Consider the following 21,751-nt stretch of genomic DNA (forward strand, 5'->3'; position numbering starts at 1 on the left):
GATGAGTCTTATGTAGACGAAACGCGCGTCTGGCGTACTAAATTATAATCCTGGTACCTTTGATAACTTTTAACACTATTTTGATAAAAAATGATTAGATATCATATTATATTAATCTAATCTAAGATCGCACCAAATTCTGATTTAAAATACTGTTATCTTTGGTTCGTATGGTCTTCAGAAATATGCGTTTTCAGATATTGTTCTCTTAATTTTTTATTATCTCAGACTTTTTCTATTCCTTCTTTGCATTAGCCCTTTTACATTTTGACTAACAACAACACATGAATTAATGCTGTCAGTAGTCATCGTGTTGAAATTCCTACTAATTACTTGAAACAATATGTGACATGGTTAATTGCTAACTCTGATTACATAAATACTGTAGATTTTTTAAAATTAAATATAACAGGGGATTCAATTGGCGTTAGATGCATGCATGACACGAGTCGATAACCTGTTCTTTTGATTTCATGCGATTCTTCGTTTTATTACGTTAATTATTATCTATTTGATTAACGCATTAATAAGATTTGAACATCGATAAACTACTGTTATCTCTAATATATCTAGTGCAATTTACAATTTGCTGTTTGACAAGAGCATTGAAATTAGCCTATACTTACTGATAGTGATTTTCTTCTTCTTCTTCTTCTTCTTCTTCTTCTTCTTCTTCTTCTTCTTCTTCTTCTTCTTCTTCTTCTTCTTCTTCAGGCAGGTTGTTACAGTTAAAATTATGTACAATCGTCCAGTCTGGTATTAATGTGTTGTCTGTAGGCCTGAGTCTACTGTCGACACCTTTAAGGTAGGCACTCTTGTTGATGTATATCAGCTCATTCTGGATACGATAGAGCATGCAAAACCTGTTGTCACGGCGTCTTGTCTGTAATGACGCAGACTGATGCGATATTCGAGTTGTAACTTTGCAATTACTGTCCCCCTTGTGAATGGAATAGTCAGGGATACCATTTACGCCAAAAAAAAAAAACCAACAGAAATTGCGCCAATATTCGGAACTCTTTAGCGCCAATTTACCTGTGGGCTAATATATCAAACAAATTAATGATTAATAAATAATTATTCTTATTTTATCTTATAAAGTAGAAGTATCATTCGTGAAATTATTGTTACTCTTGTGCATATCATGACACTGGCAAACCCACAACAGTTAGAGCGGTAAATAATACGAATGACTCAACTTAAGACCAACTAGACAGTCCATGCATGTACAGATTGAGAACGAAAAGAACTGTACTCTACCCAACCCAACTTTCCTGATGAAGGTAATTTTTGTTTGCTATGGTGTTATCAATTTGTCGTTGGCTAATGAGTTTGAATATTGTTTTGGAATTTTCAACTTCTCTCTTCTCAACCCGGCATAACTTTCATTAGATGCAATCGAGATCAAAAGTTTTGGAAAACAACTTGTATGAGACGAAAATGAATGATTTCTAGTCATATACCTTTAAGGTGAATGGTCACTTCGGGTATGGACAGTCCACAAGCATTGAAACCAAAATAGTTATTATTGTCATATGATAGCAATTTCATTTCGGACGACTCGTGTTTCTTCAACAAAAAAGAGGGTCGAAAGATACCAGTGGGACATCCACACTCATAGATGGAAAATAAACTGACAACGCCATGGCTAAAATAGGGGGAAAAACAAACAATCAGACAGACAGACAAACAACAATACACCAGACACAACAAAAAAACGTAATGAATAAGCAATGAAATCAAAATCTTGAGGTGATCTCCGATGCTCCGGAAGGGCAAATAAAGACAACAGTAGTATACCACTGTTCGAAATTCATCAATCGATTGAGAAAAAAACCAAATCCTGGTCACAAACTAAAACTGAGGGAAACACATCAAATATAAGGGGAGAACTACGATATAACATGCAGAAACACAACATTCACATGTAACACACACAGAAACGAACTATAATATAACAATGTCCATTTTCCTGACTTAGTACAGGACGTTTTAAGAAAAAAATGGTGGGTTGAACCTGGTTTTTTTTGCATGCCAAACCTCCCACTTTTATGGCAATGTTAAATATAGCATTAAAATGACAACATTACATGACAGGACTACAATACAAATAAATAGGAGAACATATAGGACAGAGAAACACGCGAATGATAGCTTACAAAGAGTACCAGGTATAAAATGTAATACGTCAGACGCGCGTTTCGTCCCCACAAGACTAACCAGTGACGCACATAAGAAAATAGTTCGAATGTCAAAACAAGTACAATAAACTCATCATAGATACCAGGACTAAATTTTTTATATACGGCAGACGCGCGTTTCGTCTACAAAAGACTCATCAGTGACGCTCGAATACAAAAAAGTTAAAAAGGCCAAATAAAGTACGAAGTTGAAGAGCATTGAGGACCAAAATTACTAAAAGTTTTGCCAAATACAGCCAAGATAATCTATGCCTGAGGTAGAAAAGCCTTAGTATTATAAAAATTTTAAATTTTGTAAACAGGTAATTTATAAATATTACCATATCAAAGATAATTCATGTCAGTACAAAGTGCTGACTACTGGGCTCGTGGTACTCTCGGGGGAATAAATTTCCACCAGCAGTGGCATCGACCAAGTGGTTGTAAATAAACTCATCATAGATACCAGGACTACATTTTGTATATACGCCAGACGCGCGTTCCGTCTATGAAAGACTCATCAGTGACGCTCGAATCCAAAACAGGTAAAAAGACCAAATAAAGTACGAAGTTGAAGAGCATTGAGGACCAAAATTACTAAAAGATTTGCCAAATACAGCTAAGGTAATCTTTGTCTGAGGTAGAAAAGCCTTAGTATTAGAAAAATTTAAAATATGGCAAACAGGTAATTTATAAATATTACCATATCAATGATAATCCATGTCAGCACAAAGTGCAAAGTTGAAGAGCATTGAGGACCAAAAGTTCCAAAAAGTTGTGCCTAATACTGCCAGGGTTTTCTGCCTTGGATAAGAACATCCTTATTATTTAGAACAATTCATACATTTGCCAACAGAAAAAATGCCTCTATTATAGATTTACATGATAAAACCGAAGTGGTGACTAACTACAGAATAAAACCAGCACATACAAAAGGGTAATCAGTTCCTGTCGCTTGTGTGGCACCCAGCGCGCAATCCTCTATCAAGGAAATCATCTCTTTTGTCGAAATTTTTTATTTCCAACCGACCCCATTGATAATTTCGAGATTTAATCCAAGATATGAGGCAGAATTAACTGTGTCTGTTGTATTCTTTATCGCTAGTTCGAATCGATAGATGCGTTCAACATAGTCACAATATTTTGAATTATTTAGCGAGAGAACATTATCTTTACAACGGAAAGTAAAGTTAAAGGACATTGTTGACTTCTTTTCTTTCTTCCTATGACGTTCTTGTATGAAGTCAGCATCATACGAATAAAGGAACAATTCGACAAGAAGAGGGGCACAGTTGTTTCCCATGGGAATACCGATAGTATGTTGAAAAAGTTCTCCAAACGTAACAAATATGTTGTCAATCAAGATATCAAGCATCTTGATAATGTCAGTTTCAGAGATTTTTTTTGTTTGATTCAGAGTGATTTTTTTACAAAGAAGAAAGTATCCCTCACAAAGACAAGATACTTGCATCTACGTTGGCTTTTCTTTTTTATGAAACAAAGCAATACGTACTCTTTCAATTTGTATTTTAGCTTGGAAAAGGAAATACTTGTGTAAAGTATAGAAAAGTCAACTATTTCAATATTAATGGAAGATGAGTCTTGGATCGATGTAATGTAATGGATGCTTGGAATTTTTTAGTATCCACATCTGATTCACATCACCTTTAGAATAGGCAGCTTTAAAATAACTTTGAAGCATTGCTTTGATTGCTGATAAATGCGATGTAAATAATTAAGAAAGAGGTTTCGTGGAGAACTTGGGAGACACAACAATATACCGTTGTTTGTAAGGGCACTTATGTAATTTAGGTATCCAATACAATGATTGAAGATTCTTTTCTTAATCTTTGGTTGTATTTCCAAGGGAACATAGAAAAGAATAAAGAAAAGATTATCCAGGATTTCTTCTTCAGTAATTGTCGTGTGGATATATGTTGAGTTTCTAAGTGAATTGCGGGAACAACAACATATTTGCCATGGAGGTAGGACAAGTATTTGCAACATTTGGGTATTTAAAGATTGACATAACGTGGGTATTGATAGACCTAACCAGTTGCTTAATTCTGGTTTGTATCAACGACCTCACAGTCTTAATTCATATGGAAAAAAGCATCACGTCTTATTTCTAGTGTTTAACCAATCGCCTGGAATAATTCCTGACTTACTCCATCAGTATTTCAAAGTTGTGTTTCTAATTGACGGATTTAAGCTCACGATATTTTGGATCTATGGATTACACATTTCGCAGGGTTATTGACAATGTCGAGGTCACCAGTAATAACGTGACCAGCCGGATTTTATATGAGAGGGAATCTAGCACAGCTGCAATCAGGAGTTTTAGACTTGAATTCGTCAATATTGATATCCTGCAAAACCTGCTTGTAGTTGAAAATCTTAGTTGCAATGGGTTTGGTATTGGTATAAGACGGATCTGTAAAATAGGGAGATATTTGTGTTTGAACTAATTTATGATGAAGGATATTGCCCAATTTGACGGCATCGAGGCCTTTGTTGGCAAAGGAAAGTTTAAGAAAGGATCTCTTTCTCTTTTTCATCTTTTCCAATGCGAACTGGTTTGAAAAGTCTGTAACTTGGAATATCCAAAATGATAGCTGTAAATTTGTATTGGTTAGAATGAGGGTTTGTAACAGTGGTTTCCAATATAAATCGAACAGAGAATGAACTTTAACAACATTTACCAGATTCTCTCAAGATTGATGTTTTTTATGTCGTAAACTTACCGACGACATTGTTCTTTATCATTCGTTGCTTTGATGTGATGGAAACCAGAATTTACTCGCAGAAGTTTCTATCCACTCGAAAAACATATACAGTTTAAAATTCAGTTTAAACAAGTTTATGATAAATAAAGATGCAATTTCTTAACGGAAAATATAAAACTAATACATACAAAATGGTAAGTAAATTGTTATATGACTATTGTTTCTTATAATTCTATTAAATACAATTCACCGTTCAAAGTTTTGAAATTCTCCTGGCATATTACTTAGTTCTTTAATGGTTGGGAATTTTTTTGTATCCCTAATTCTTTTAGTCACCGTTATATCTGGTTGAGGTCTAGGGGTCTTAGAAGATCTGTGTTTCAAATCAACTGAAAACACTGATAAATTTGCTTCAGACATAACCATATCAATACTAGAAGGTCTCTGAATCGATAACGGTGTTGAAGTTCTAGGATCATAACTAAAAGAATTGTTAAAACTATTGTCATGAGCTGCTGTTTTAATTGTTCCATTTGTGATTTTATTTTTGCGCATGCTCATTGTTCGACTTTTTGCTTGAGGGTCATGAACATATTGACTCATTCTACTTTTAGGTGGAAAAATTGATGCTGCCTGACTCATTTTACTGGCTGCTGCTTCTCTATTATATGCATCTTTATTCGCAGCATCCTTAGCCTTTAACACTGCTATAACACGCAACTCCCTTTCTAAGTTAGTTTTCACTCTGTCGATAACGAGCGCCTGGTTGCGTTTACGTTCACTGTCTTCACGCATCTGGGTAGCAACTCGACTTTTCATTGTGTCTATTGTCGCTATGGGTGGTTGCGGTTTTGTTACTAATTTAAGCTGTCCTTCTGGTTCTTGAAACTCAGAGTTTTGTTTCCATTGTTGTAGTTCCATGCTCTGTGGTTGCCCATTCCTGATTGGTTTTACTACAAGTTTAGGCTCTGTTATTATTTCCTTGTTTACCATGGTATTGGTGTCTGACAAAGTAAACACAGTATGGGCTCCTCTAGGAAGTGTTTTTGGAACTATAAAATCAAAAAATCAAAAACGATTATATTAATTTATTAATTGGACTTATTCTCTATCTCTAATCTAAGTGGAAAATTTCTAAACATTTTTCATTTGATTAAGCACATACATATACATGTTTTGATTCACTATAATATATAATGTGTTGTACGTATTGACGTTAATGCCTCAACAGCTTTGGTTAAAAATCCTTTTTGAAATATTCATGAAATAGGAATGAAGATGTTACATCATTCAAGTTGTATAGTTGTATAGTTATTTCTCAAACTGTTTGAAATTTTATTAATTTGCACTAATATTGTGTTAATTTATCTCTCTTTGGATTGAACACATTTGGGAAAAAGATCTGTTCCATGGCAGTAAATCAGATGCATGAATAAATTTTAAATAAGATAACATTCTAACTAAATGATAATAAACTATCGGTTTTGTCATTGGTTTAATTAATATTTTGATTTGAGCGTCACTGATGAGTCTTATGTAGACGAAACGCGCGTCTGGCGTACTAAATTATAATCCTGGTACCTTTGATAACTTTTAATACTATTTTGATATAAAATGATTAGATATCATATTGTATTAATCTAATCTAAGATCGCACCAAATTCTGATTTAAAATACTGTTATCTTTGGTTCGTATGGTCTTCAGAAATATGCGTTTTCAGATATTGTTCTCTTAATTTTTTATTATCTCAGACTTTTTCTATTCCTTCTTTGCATTAGCCCTTTTACATTTTGACTAACAACAACACATGAATTAATGCTGTCAGTAGTCATCGTGTTGAAATTCCTACTAATTACTTGAAACAATATGTGACATGGTTAATTGCTAACTCTGATTACATAAATACTGTAGATTTTTTAAAATTAAATATAACAGGGGATTCAATTGGCGTTAGATGCATGCATGACACGAGCCGATAACCTGTTCTTTTGATTTCATGCGATTCTTCGTTTTATTACGTTAATTATTATCTATTTGATTAACGCATTAATAAGATTTGAACATCGATAAACTACTGTTATCTCTAATATATCTAGTGCAATTTACAATTTGCTGTTTGACAAGAGCTTTGAAATTAGCCTATACTTACTGATAATGATTTTCTTTGTGTGCTTTTTAATATAACTTCTATAACAGCAAATACCAATTACTAGAGCCAGAAATATGATTAACATTAGACTGAAAACTATTGCAAAGATTGCTGCAATTGACAGCGGATCATCTGGCGGGGTTACTGGTGCTGAAAGTAGAGATATCAAAATGATGTTCGGGCTGATTCGTCGTTTAACATTCTAAAGGATTGCGGATAATTGCTATGTTTGCATACAAATGTGAAAACAAAGTTATGCAATTTGATGACTAGGCTAAACATTGTATCCACAACATATGTTGTACGCTTTTGAAAATATTTAAAGAAATAACATTGATGTTAAAAAAAATTACATGAATATTGTTTATCAAAGATACCAGACAACATACGACCCATCAATGAGAATCAAAACAGTTCGAGGTCCAAGTCGAAAACGAAGTTAAAGAGCATAAACCGAAAAGTAAAAACATTTGTAATCAAAGTTAAGAAAAGGTATAGTAATTTTAGAAATAATTATTTTAAACATAACATTTGGTTTACAAGTTTAATGCAGCATTCAGATATGAACCAATGATCTCGCTAGTTGTCAGTTAAACTAGTATTTTAAATGGTAAGGTAGAACTAGAGCGAATTCAAGATATGGACTGCTGTGTCACTGATTTCGACCCATAGCAATTACTAGTAATTGACAACAATATAACTCTTGAGAAAATTTCCGTTGATGTGACCAGTTGAGGCCTGTTGTATACAAATTATGTTTGTAAAGTATTCAATCAGGTGCACTGATAGTTTAAAGCAAGTTAATACTCACCACAGGATGCTGAAAATAGTGTATAATTAGAATTAAAAAGGTATTAATTAAAATGATTAATGAAATGTTTTTTTCTAAACACAAGCAAAACTTGCATCACCATAACCAAGTACAACATGTATATCATTACGCTTCATGATAGTTTGAACGTTGATTTCCCTTAAAATATAAGCTCGATTGCAAGTAGTCCTGTGATCTTTTCAGAAAAAGACATTTCTAATGTAAATTATGTTCGTGATAAACACTTTATGGCAAGTTTTAAATTTATATGGTTTATGACAGCAATAATGTTAAAATGAACATATCAATTTCATCAGAGCACAATGGTGGTATTACTACTCATGAAATCTATCGCTAGTACCCTGAATTAAGGCTATGCATTTGCGTGTGCTCTTAAAAAAACAGAAAACACATCCAAAAAGTATTTCGGTATGACACTTAAAAATCATCCTTCATTATAAACCTAAACCTTCGAATTGTTTTGAAAAGTCCTAATATAATTACTGATTACTCTGGTAAATGTGTTCATAGGAAGATACCGAAGGGAGACCAACAAAAACATGATAAAAAGAATAATCCAAGAAAAACCAGGGCGATCTTAGGTACATCAGGAGGACAAACAGATCCTGCTTCTCTATTGGCATTATAGTGTAAGTCTCATTTGGGGATGTTTTAATCTTGGACAATAGGAACGGGATTTAGCTACCACAATCAGAACATATATAAAGGCAACATTTGTACATATCTTGGTCATTGAGGCACGGGTATTCCATATTAATTAACATAATCATTATGGCATTCTTTACACTTTAGATGGGATTGCTTCAACTTTACCACTAAGAGCCTTTGGTTCAATAGCTTCCTTGACAGCAGCAACCAGCTATCAAGGAAAACCAGGAAGGAAAACTAAAGCTTTGGTGTATCGTGTCAACTGGGAGATGATATTTACTCCCTACACAGGCGCTGATGAAATGTCACTGAAAAGCCTCTGTATAAAGCACAAGTATATAAATTAAATGAACCGGTCGACATGAAGACGTGACCAGTTGGTACCTACATACATGCCGATTGTCTGTTGAAAACAGGTCATAAAAAACGTAACAAAGGAGTTGTCAATTAAAAAAAAATAGCATCTTGTTGATATCATTTGTTTTAAATGTAATTAATTATCTGTTTAATGTGTTTGAGCTTTTGATTCTACCATTTGATTAGGGACTTTTTTTCAAATCAGTATTTTTATGATTTTTCTTTTTATACCAACTTACTGACAGTTGTGAGTTGAAGAAGAGCACCATCTGTAGGAAGAACCGTCGGACTGGAACCTGATGAACATTTATTTGGACTTTGACTGACCATTGTAATATTGGTATCAAATTCCACCGTCTAAAAATAATAAGAAAAAAATTATTAGGAATCATATTCTAAGTTTTACATTCATGACACAAAATCAGTATGTGCACAGCAAAAAAACATTGAAAAATAAAAAAAAGTTTTGCTCTATCAAAATCCTATTTAGGCCTTAAACACGGAGTATCTCACTGTAAGTGTAAGAAGGCTCTTAGCACAGTTTTATATTTCATTTGGGGGGTGGGGTGAGGGATTTGTAAATATTCGAACTTTGATAGGCAATTTTAAATTTCTATTAGGCATTCAACAACCAATACTACAAAATGAAGTACTCTGTGTTTATCATTACCAGTAAATGCGTATATGTAGGTGCGCATGCGAATGATTGTGTATGAACACTCTATTCACTCCATGTAAAGCAATAATATGATAGCAAACAGAATAAAAAAAAATGTCTGATTTACTCACAAAACACGTAAATCGCTTTGTAGACGCTCCATTTACAGTAGTATCAAAGTTGTAAACACCTACATAGTAAACACTGGTACTTGTTGTGTCTTGGAATGATGTGATACAACCTAATGAACCAGACGCTGGAATGAATAATGATAATTAATTTATTTATAAAAATGTGTGATGAATTTGAATGTTCGTTGTGCTTTTTTGCTGCTTGGTTTGTTTTGTTTTGTTTTGGTAATTAAGAGTTATCAAATTTTTGCTCAAAAATACAAGAAATAACGTGAGTAAATTCTTGGTAGTGTAGTAGAGAAGATATTAGCTCAACATAAAATTTCGTAAATATGTCATCAGCTATAAAATTATCTATTAGTGAAAAGAATGAATAACTTTGCTTCATTAAAAGAGACTAATTTGGTAAGTTACATGTGTGATTTCATAGAGATACTTGTATACCTTCATGTATTTCATACGGATTTGGATCATAGTTTAATAAAGTCAGAGGGGGGGGGGGCGATAAATGGCTGAATCGTGTTAAGAGAAAGTCTTATATTTGCACGTAAAAGACACCCTTGTAGATTGCGAAAAAGAGCAGGCTAATGCCCCTAAAAGGCATCACTCGCACCCGCAAAGTGGAAAGAGACCAATATAAGTTGCAATAACTTGTTTCCCAATCTACTATTTATAAATATGTTTAAATAAAAGCTGAGTTTATGAAAATCTGTGAATCTTTATTTTGAACCATATAAAAAGAGTATTGTTTTCTACTAGGACAATTTTAGACTTTCACTGATAAACTACTCGATCATAAATTGCAACTACTAGTACTCTTATGGTAAACTAAAGAGATTTTTTTAAATCATTTTATTTGCTACATTTGTGCGTCAATAAAATAAATACTGGCATTGTCATACGTTTGCCTCAAATATTCACTGGCGCGGAATGACCAAATGTTGATTCGCATATTGAGTGAAGCATGCATATCAGATGACGCTTATCCTGTCAAATCATCAAAAGGTGCCCTTTTTTGGAGTTAATGCGATTTCCTAAGCCTTTATATCCCCTTTAGTGTGTATGCTCTAAACGAATTTATGAGATTAAAACATCAGTAAACAACTGTTCATTTTATGAATAAACACAATGTGTCTTTTGAACACACGTATTCTTCATACTTCGTCTGATTGCTGCTATGCTGTTTCCTTCGTAAAAATATTTCAAAAATATCGTAAAATGCATTATACTTTAAAATTAGTCTAAATTCAAACTAATAGAAATTTACAAAAAGGATCTGGTGAACAAAAATACAAAGAAATCACGGGAAGAAAATATCGTAAAATGCATTATACTTTAAAATTAGTCTAAATTCAAACTAATAGAAATTTACAAAAAGGATCTGGTGAACAAAAATACAAAGAAATCACGGGAAGAAAAACAGACTATACTATATAAAAAATTATTAAAAAAAAACCCAAAAAAACATTATTTAAAAAAAAAAAAAAAAAACATTATTTAAAAAAAAAGAACCTAGAAACATGACCCCCACTAAAAAAATAAATAATGTAGACGGAAAGCACAAAAGATATTGATCGTGACTTTTAATGACAAATTTTCGATGGGTCAGGCCATACTGGTACTCTCCAATATCTTATGTTGGTTGCATGAAATGACGAAGAAACTATATTTGGTTATCAGATGTGAGTGTATATAATGTATAAGGTGAAAAACAGAGTTTCAAGTTCCTTACACGATCTCATCAATCTGAAGAGACAAAAAGGAAGATATTCGATCAGTTATATATTGTAAGACATTGTTTTAATTAAAACCTACTAAACATTGTGTTGCATATGAAAAATACAGCTACTTTATACATTTACCTGAATATCCAACGAACTGACTTCCACAGGCAGTATTATTTAGAGTAATAATAGTTGTATTAGAACATCCTTCCCAGAAAGCAGATACCCCACATTGCGATGAATCGGTTCCAAAGTTCATGGTATAAGTAAAATCACCAAGCAAAGGTACAGGAACAGCGCTTAATCCTTCCTTTGCAGAAGCTGTATAATATATAAATAAATAGTACTTCAGGCATACGCACACATTTTAACAATTAAAGTATTATTTTATCATATATTTAAAAAAATCATTTTGATATGACGCTTTTGTAGTTCCTATTGACTATTACTGTAGTAGTCTGCTGCTAGGATTTTCTCCGTCGTTGAAACAACGTACTGATAATTTTAATAATTGAATATTAATCATAGCTTAATGTTGACCTTAGATGGATTTCGCTCTTCTTTTATGTCTCTTCCGGTCTTATAGACCTTCAAATGTTTGAGTAGCTATGCATGTTTGGCTTTAAATGTTTTGGGCGTGAAGTTCTGTATAAAGGTAAATACAAAAAAATCGCTTTTGAACAAAATTGTATGTTTTTTTCAAATTGAAAGAAATCATTAGTGCATAAGATTGAGAGAGTTTCGTGTCCTTTTTTGTGATTTTGTTCTAAATGGAAATGCCGTTCTTAGTCGGGTTTTCAGTCGAAATGATCCAGAAAACCTAGAAATATACTGATTCAGTATGATGAACGTTCGACATAGTATTCTAGTCTTATTTGTTCAATGCAATTGGAAATATTTAGCATTGATTATCGTTATGCGTATGAAATATTTGGAAAAGAATAGTCTTGTTATGTTTATATGAGTTAAGTTCTAAACAACTCACCAGGATTTACAAGCATATGGAATTCACCGACGCCTGGTGAAGTATTACACACATCTGCTTCTGTTACAGTTGTAACCGTTGTTGCAACGGGGACTACATCGCCAAAATTTAAATTGTCTTGATCACCTGAAATGATATGTCAACGACTTAATCTATATGTATTTTTAACGAACATGTCTTTTATCTATTTAAAAATACACGAACATTTTTCAAAGATAACAGTCTTATAATTGATGAGCCAGATGCGCGTTAAGTATATGTCAGACCCGTTAGTAGCACATGAATCAATACAGAAGAAAGGCCGAATCAAACGCGAAGTTGAAGATCATTAAAAGCAGATACATGTAAATCCCAAAACGGTGACAAAATAGGAGTGTATTCTTATATCAATTGGAAGCTTTTAAGAACAAAAATCACTTACTTGATCTGAGGTAATAATAAAATGATGAAGTTGTTAATGATTTTATTTCGAAGCATATCCATACATTAACAGTGAAACCACCAAGAATACCTAGCGTGACAGCCTCAACGCTTCTGAAAAATAAAATAAATAGCAGGCATTTATAGGATGCATATCTCTTTGATTTCAGGTACAGATCCACAAACGTAACGTCTTCAAATAGCTAAAATCATATACGACGTCGGCTTTCCACCCCAGAAAACGTAAGCGTAACAAACACACTGGACACGTAGTTTATCACATAATTTTAAAAATAAACGTTCAGCAGGTTTAATTTTTTCCGAACAACAAAGTACAGCAAATGCACATTCTGAAAATCTAAGAAAATACATGCTAAGAGCGGTGTAAAAGAAATAAAAAGCGACTATGTCGTAGACCCTTTTCATAAAATAGCGTTAAAACGTCAATTCTTTAAACTGTAACATAATCGCTGGACATTTAAAAAAATCAGATGTTCGGCCTTGACTATCGAATCATTCATATTTTGAAGAGTTTTCAAAACCTCTTGTTATGCACATTTGGAATATCGAGTCATTTCGAAATAATTTTTTTTAGCAAGTACATATTTATTCACCGATTCTTCCATTTGCTAATATTAATCCTTCCAAATTACTACTTCTTACATATAACTAACTAAATTCCAAAGTCAATCACAATGGCCGATTTTGATTTTTTTTAGATGAGGATCGTATGATGTCATAGTCCGAATACGGAAAAAAATATTGTATGAAAATGCAGGAATATACGTTGAATTTGTACAAAATTCAGGTCAAAAACTATACTTTATTATTATTTAATGTTACAAGTTACACATATTTTTGCCGTTTTTTTCATGTTCGTTTCATTCTTTAGAGATTTAATTTTAATAACCTTATTAATTATGTGGATTTGTATAGCTGGCTCTAAACATTTTATCATAAAAAAAACTTCCTATTTAAAATATTTGTTTAACACGTTTGTATAAAGCTACTTTTAAAAGCGTATTTTACAGTGGCCGTCAACTCTGTGCACGTCGTCAATATACATTCATTGCATTGTCGAAGACCGTGTTTTGGTATCTTAATGTCATTTCTATGTTTGATGAGATTTTCCTTTGCCCTGTATTCCTCATCGTCCTATATCCATATTCTTCAAAATAAAATTCATTTGTAACAAACAAACAAAAATAGAATCGTACAAATATGCCATTAAAATGATAAAATATATTATTAACTCATCAAAGATTCCAGCCTTATAATGTATGACAGGCGATACATCTACAAAAGACTCAATAAAGAAGCGGAATTTCAAGGATGAGAGAAATATTAAATAAACTTCAATGAGATTTAGAAGGCTAATAGCACTCCCCCCCCAAAAAAAACCCCAACTAAATTAAAAAAAGCACAATACATCAAAATCCAAAACACAAAACAAGACAAAAATAAAAATAATAGCAAACCATTAAACATCAAAAACAAAACATAACAAAAACCACACTATGTACATACATGCAAAGTAACTGTAAGACATTACTGTTCATACATGTACAAACACTATGACCTTGTTATATATATATATATACTTACTTTGATACATACATATCTCCATTATTTAGTTGACAAGTAAAGTTTGTATTTGTGAAACCAGTAACGAATTTTTTCGTCTCCATGTTCATAGAAGAATCTGTAAAGGCGATAGTACCATAAACGCTGTCGTACCATGTTCCTCGTAAGTCACTTGGGTAAGTACATAGTCCACCTAAAAACATATAGAAAGGTAAAATAACGTGTCTTTCGCCAAGTAATCAACTTCCAATGAAATGTTTGACAATTGGTTATCTGAACTAGCTAGGAGTTTAATGAGAGGAAAACATGTCAAAGATTTTTCAATTTGATGTTAAAAGTAGATTTTTATATAGATTTAAGTGGCATGTTTATGACTTTCGAACAGTGGTATACTACTGTTGACTTAATGTGTACTGTTGTTTATTGCGGTATGTTATATTTGTTTTTCGTTAGTCCTTAGGTCATTAATAAGACCGTTGTTTCTATTGTTTTGTTCATGTCGAGTCCTTTTTAAAGCTGCTTATACGGTATGAGTGTTGCTCAATGTTAACGTCTTTTCGGTGACTTATAGTTGCTAACCTCAACGTAATTTTTGTCTCTGATTCAAATTTGTTTTATTTGAAATCAATCAACATCACCTTATTTAAAATATTTATCAATTTTGAATACTGTCCATTCATAACAGAAAACATAACTTTCATTGTTTTGTGAGTCGTTAAGGGAGTTTTTTGCTTTTATTAGTGATGTTACATAAGAAGTTATGGTTTTTCTGGTACCAGCGTCAATCTTGTGATAATTTAATTTGATGCGACATGTCTTTTAAGTTGCAACAGCAAACGAATTATCTGAAACAGCTTATATTTATTATGAAACAAAACATTCAAAATACTTACAACTTTGATGTATTAACAGGAACAATCCATAAATCAGTCTTACGTCAAGTACCACCATTTTGATCCATCAGAAATATTCCAAAGATTAAAATAACATGTAACATTTTTTCTTCATTTTGATAATTTACAAAAGGATGGTTATTTAAACCTATGGCAAAAACCTGCCATTGAAATTAACAATTTTAGATAATTTTTCGCATGTTTTATTGTTTAAACAAAAGACAAGATTTTAAATTTGTAACTTAATATTGCATGTGTTATTTTACCATTGTTCATGTTTAGTATCTATGTGTTGATATTAACAACCGGATTAATTACCTACAAATTAAAAGTCGTAAAAATAATTTCATTTTTTAAACACCAAGTATTTAAATATGAATATCATAAAAGAGAGGTTGTTAAATAGACCAATAGAATGTATATTCATTTCAATTGAAGGGTCGACATTTTGTTTGGCAAAAATGTAGACGAATTTCTAAGGAATATATTGAAAGATGTGTAAAAATAATTGGATGGCTCGAGTTTTTAATTATTGACACTGTTTGTAACAATTCATCAATGCGATAGCATTTCACAACACATTCAAACCAAAAACAAACATATGATTTTATTACTCAAACATTGAAAACATTCACTACACTTTAAAAAGTAAAACAAATTTCATTTTGACATTTTTTTATATGAGCGCTTACTGTTAAGTCCAAAATTGGTGTTTTGTACAAACACTTCTCATCTTCTAGTGCTTAGATGCACCAGACTCTTTCCTTTTATGTACCTCGTCCTTAAAAAAGAACTTAACTTACGATTTGTAAGTTTCAAATCACTTAGTAAATAAATAAATTTTAATTTGGTAAAATTAAATAGGTAAATTAAAAAGCAAGACCGAACGGAAAAAGAATGGAAGAAAGAAACTGATAAATAAATAACCATAACAGAAAGAAAGTAAATAAGCAAATTGAAAATATAAATATTTTCAGTATTCACACTTGTTTCCTATATGAATGTTGTTTTAGTAAGAGCACACTTGTATTACTAAATTAGAATAAAAACATATTGAGAGAGAATATAGATAAATATCATAAGAAAAAACAAGGGAAAGTTATGGGACAAACTGTATGGAAACCAATGAAATCTTTAAACATTCGATTAACATCTACACAGTCAAAGCATTTAACGTAAGTCTTATTCCGTACCCGTGACCCCATGAAATCGTTGAATATCACTTACGTTCCTTTTCGTTTGTGTTAAACAAATAAGCTAAATCATTCAATGAGTTTTATTGTAACACTAACTTCTAAATAGTAATGGTGGAAAGGACATTATAAACATTACACAAATGGATACGAAAGGATGCATTTCATTTTTATCAGAACTTTGGTTTGTTCTACACATTCAGTCTGGTAAGTTTCAATTGTGATTCAATACACACCGACTATATGGACTTCTTTATTTTACTTACTCACAATTGACAACCCATTTTTTTTTATACTCATACATGTTTTGTAAAAATATTAGATTCAAATTAGAAAATTAATTAAAGGTTACGTAAAGAGAAAAGAAAAATGATTTTATTCCATAGAATTGGGAAAATTGAATATATAGAAGTTTTACCAACTTTGTGTTCACTCCCGTTTTGGGCATCGGAATGATTAAAATCTACAGGTTATTACAAAAACTTTTTTTTCATTATTATAGTAATTGTCGGATTTTAATTTTGTTCTTCCTAGATTGTTGCGATCAAACTGTATATTCACATATACATGTGTGATAGTTGTTGTTTATACACTATTGTTCCAAAATGTTTCCTGATCAAAGCATACTGTAAGAAGTTTACCAAATATTCAACCATGTAAAAATAGCTTTTAACTTGTATTATTTTAATAAAGGAAATAAAACCTTAGTCGAAGTGAATTTATACAATGATGTTATCAAATTTTTCCAATAAACTATATTTTGTACATTGTCATGCGCAACAAGGTTACAGCCATTATTTGTGCTCTATTCCGAATCTCATTAGTATTCTTGTATAATTTCTATCTTCTAGTGAGTGCTGATTGCACGTTTGATAGTAGCTTTGTTGGATCATGGACGAGTAACGATTACGAGACAATAACCGTCTCTAGTAGCATATTAACATTAGGGAGTCATACATTCAATATAAACGGAAAGACTACATCCGACTGGACGTGTCATGATAATTCCACAGAGCCGTATGTTATTTTAAGGTATTTATATACTTTTATATAAAATTCAGTTTTTTTTAACTATGTAATGTGACTTTTCATGTGTATTATAAGTTAAAGTGCAACATTAAGCTTACTTTGAGTATTTATCACTCTTTCGCAATTAAACATGAGACCCCCCCCCCCCCCCCCCATTATAAACATTTTTTTAAATTTATTTTCGAATGAAATTGGATACAGCTTCGTATTTTTAAGAAGTGAACGACCCTTTTTCGAGTTTCTTCTTTTTTTTTTTTATATCATAATTACATCTTATATATAAGTATCCTCTATTCAGCATAGGTTGATAAAAAGTGAATAGTGCATAGACTTTCTTTTTATTTATATGAAATTCATGTTGGAATACAGTTGTTTTTGGAGATAAGTGTCTGTGACACATTCAACTCTTTTATCGAATGAGGTTTATGTGATGTCTGGTATAGCCAAACCCTTATTTTAGACTTGCCTGATATAAATTTTGGTTGTCATAAAACACCGTTTGTTTGATTGTCAAAAACAATAGAATGATGATGAGTTGTATACTTCTTCAAAATGTTCTAATTATAGTTTATATAGACTTTGGTAATAAAGATATACATGTTGTGGATAAAATCAATTTTACGCGAGGACAAACCTGAACTGTCTGTTCAGTATTTTTTAAACCTCTTTAAAGTCGTTCCATCATGCATACGGTTTTTTATCTTTATTTTCAATCTCTTTCATGTCTTCAAAAATAAACAATTACTAGCTTCCATTATCGCGTTATTTAATTGTCCTACTATTAAACCAATAATTCCTGTACGTAAATTACCTTTCTGGTACACCAAAGTTTGTAGATTTTAATTTATTTATTGGTCTTTTTCTTTATGCTGGTTAGCAAAAAAACACAAGCTTGCATCATTTAGAAATTCTACTAAATATAATGACAAAAAAGAAAGCTTCTTACCAATAACTTACACAATTGTAAAGAAACCCATTTAAATGTTTTACAGGTCTGAAATATTTGAACTATATAAGTCTGAGTCCGTTGCTTATATCTGCATGGAGGCAACAACAGTCAATAATAATAGCTATTACTTCTATATGAATTCTCGTAAGTACAAAATAAATAACAAAACATACTACTTATTATTGATTCTTTGATATATTTGTAATTGTAAATTTGAAATATTTCTTCTTTTAATTTACTTCGTCTCTTTTTCATGGATAATACCTCATGAAAATTTAAATAAAATGTTAAACGGTTTTCAGTTAGAAGCTTTTATGACAAAAAAATAAATAAAAAACGAACATTCAGCAATTATTCAATGTTATAAAATCATATTCGATTATGTTCCAAATCACCAAAAAGTAAAAAAAGACAGGTTAAAAAAACGTTAACTTATAAATTAAAGAGACATAGACAGAAATTGTTTCATAAATAAATAAAAAAGAGACCAACAAGCATGAAACAATAAAAAGAACAACAAGCATGCACAAAAAATGAGAATAACACGGGTGAACAAATAAAGAGAACAACAAACAGGAACAAAAAACTACGAACAAATAAAGAATACAACAAGCATGAACAAAAAAAGAACGACAGGCATGAACAAGTAAGACAACAACAAGCATGAAAAAATAAAGGGAACATAAAGAATGCAAAAATAAAGAAACAACATGTACTTTCCCTCCATTACTAAAATAGTAACAACAATAATGGGGTTAATATTGGTAATCAAACTATATAAAAATGTAATAATTTTGTTTTATCATATTAACTTTTTTAATGTTGTTGTAGTTCTTTTTTTTCCATTGCAGCAAAAAATATTTTTATAGGTAGTGAACGAATACATATATTTGGAACAGCATCAAATTCAACGGGAAATGCAACAGAAATTTGCACAGAAACACCATCAAAGGCAGAATTTATAAGCATTGTCAGGACAGGTAAATATTCATTTTATTATCACAAAAATAAATCTGGCTTTGATGAACAAAATATATGTTTGTCTACTTTGGAGTATACAGTATGACAAAACATTTTCCAGCGCAATTTTATGTCTCAAGTTATAATATGTAAATTGAGTTTTCCTTTAGGATAATACGGAATTTCGGGTCTCCAATGCTCTTTAACTTTTTACTTTTTTGGCTCTATAAATATTTTCATCTGAGCGTCACTGATGAGTCTTATGTAGACGAAACGCGCGTCTGGCATACTAAATTATAATCCTGGTACCGTTAATAACTGATTAAAAAAGTTGTTGAAAAAAATGAGGTCACGTTTGTTATGGTAAATTTTCTTCTTTAACATTCAAGAGTCATGTTATAGATAATGCATACTCTAAGGGTATTCTAAGTAAATTATAGTTCGCATGTTTATCAAGGAATATATTACATCACACTGGTCATTATTTTATGCCTTGGACCATATATCATTGAAACATGGTATCGTCCGGGTAGATTCTTCGAAAGAATGACCTATCGTTCTAAATGAAAATTACTCCATATAGGTATATAAGTTCTTTGATAGTTTTGAGAATGACAATTTATGTAGTTTCCGTGTAATTATTTATGAACCGTTTGACGAATATTGTTCAAGTTAAATTTTACTTGTAACTTGTGACAAAATCGAGGTAAAGAACGACATTGAAATTTTTCATTTTTGCGGTTCACGATTTATTGCCCATGATAGATTATAAAATATGCACAGAAAATGGCAGTTCACACATGCATGAAAGCGTCTAAAATACAAAAACACCGATTTTATGTTAATTTCCAAGCTTTTTTTTGGTAAAATTTGCTTTTGATATACATAAAAATAAAATTGAGAATGGAATCTAGCAGTTTAGCAGATAATACCATTCATGAGAAGACTTTTTATATATTGAGTTGTGTAAAATCTTAGTAATAATGATGGAACATTTGGTGATACAACAATACCATTCATCTATTCGCCTGTAAATATCAGTTGAGGTACGTGAACGACCCGTTACAAGTACTTCTAGCGTAGTGCACCATTATAACAGGAACAGCTCTTCATACTATTTCGACGAATAGAACATTAGGGAAAACGGTACTATTTATTCTGCCATAGGCGACAATATTAACATTTTCTGAATTTACCACTTTTTATGATAAAAACCTGGATAAAACAGTTATATCTGAATTTACCACTTTTTATGATAAAAACCTTGGATAAAACAGTTATATGTGGTGTTAGTACTTTATTATTCTGTTTTAAAACTTAAAGCCAAATAGTAATATGATCAACTTCCAACAGAGCTTGTTCATGTTATTCATGCCCACCGTCATTTTGCACCAAATTTATCCAATTTTTTCGAATAATTCTCTAGAAAATATTTCAATAGGTTTCAAAATTTATATTGTAGATATACACACTGCAGTTATTCATAGATAAATAAAAAAATATATTGTACCCTTACATCCAATCACAGCGCTACTAATTTGACTTCCTTCGCTTGCCTTGGGTACACAAAAGGCCAACCTAATGCTGGGAAAATGTAATAGTACCGTTTTCCCATTAGACCGATGGGACAGTTAAATAAGACGTGATGCATAAGTATAAAAGGATAATCTTCAATATCTGAATAAAAGAAGCAAAAGAATAAACTTAATAATTTAGTTGCAACAACTTTGTGCAGTAATTTCCTCATACACGTTTTATCTAATTGACATTTAAAATATCTTTTTTTTATTCAAAGGTTCAGAGGAAAGTGCTTTAACTGATTGTCCAGATCCACTTTACAGAAATTTTACCTACATTTTCAACACTGGTGGAACAGATATATGTTCTTCGCCGAACAACGGATTTGTTTCAGTTTGTCCTAGCAGACAAGAGTTGAACTTTGACTACGACAAATGTGCCAATAAAATAGCGTATACGAGTATGTGTTAGAATTATAATATAGATATAAACAAAATAAAATAATGAGATGTGGGTTAAACGTCGATGAGGCAACAACACAACACATTGAAAAAATCAATTCATCTCGCGTTATGTCAGGCGCTTGCATAAATATTTAGCTACATTTGTGATATTTACAAAACTTAGCTTTCTCTGGTTCTTATCTGTTGACAAACTAATTAAATGCAATAAGAAATATGTAAAAATTTAGTTTTAATTGCACCCAATGAAGGATGGATATTTACGGCGATGCCATTTTTTTTTAATGTTACATCTGTTATGAATGAATGTTTTGGGCTTTGAAACGAATTTGGATCCAGTATTGTCTTGATCC

The 21,751-nt window shown here is 31.6% G+C and overlaps 3 protein-coding genes across 3 annotated transcripts; 1 reads left to right on the top strand and 2 right to left on the bottom strand.

Moving 5' to 3' along the window:
- Window positions 1–5,119: 5,119 nt before the first annotated feature.
- Window positions 5,120–7,201, bottom strand: LOC134707701 (uncharacterized). The gene is made up of 2 exons (XM_063567698.1): window positions 7,057–7,201; window positions 5,120–5,958 (listed from the first exon to the last, which is right to left on the bottom strand). Exons 1-2 carry the CDS (start codon window positions 7,139–7,141, stop codon window positions 5,153–5,155), a joined length of 891 nt encoding a protein of 296 aa, XP_063423768.1. The 5' UTR covers window positions 7,142–7,201; the 3' UTR covers window positions 5,120–5,152.
- A 1,468-nt stretch (window positions 7,202–8,669) lies between these two features.
- On the bottom strand, window positions 8,670–15,560 carry LOC134705913 (uncharacterized). The gene is made up of 8 exons (XM_063564628.1): window positions 15,289–15,560; window positions 14,417–14,588; window positions 12,813–12,925; window positions 12,392–12,517; window positions 11,545–11,727; window positions 9,683–9,807; window positions 9,125–9,250; window positions 8,670–8,747 (listed from the first exon to the last, which is right to left on the bottom strand). The coding sequence occupies exons 1-8, from the start codon at window positions 15,344–15,346 to the stop codon at window positions 8,670–8,672; spliced, it is 981 nt and encodes a 326-aa protein (XP_063420698.1). The 5' UTR covers window positions 15,347–15,560.
- Window positions 15,561–16,569: 1,009 nt separating this feature from the next.
- Window positions 16,570–19,594, top strand: LOC134705914 (uncharacterized). The gene is made up of 5 exons (XM_063564629.1): window positions 16,570–16,688; window positions 17,333–17,513; window positions 18,503–18,603; window positions 19,311–19,439; window positions 19,590–19,594. Exons 1-5 carry the CDS (start codon window positions 16,625–16,627, stop codon window positions 19,592–19,594), a joined length of 480 nt encoding a protein of 159 aa, XP_063420699.1. The 5' UTR covers window positions 16,570–16,624.
- The last annotated feature ends 2,157 nt before the right edge of the window (window positions 19,595–21,751 follow it).

Source organism: Mytilus trossulus, chromosome 2, assembly GCF_036588685.1.
Source record: "Mytilus trossulus isolate FHL-02 chromosome 2, PNRI_Mtr1.1.1.hap1, whole genome shotgun sequence".
In the NCBI taxonomy this organism is placed as follows: domain Eukaryota; kingdom Metazoa; phylum Mollusca; class Bivalvia; order Mytilida; family Mytilidae; genus Mytilus; species Mytilus trossulus.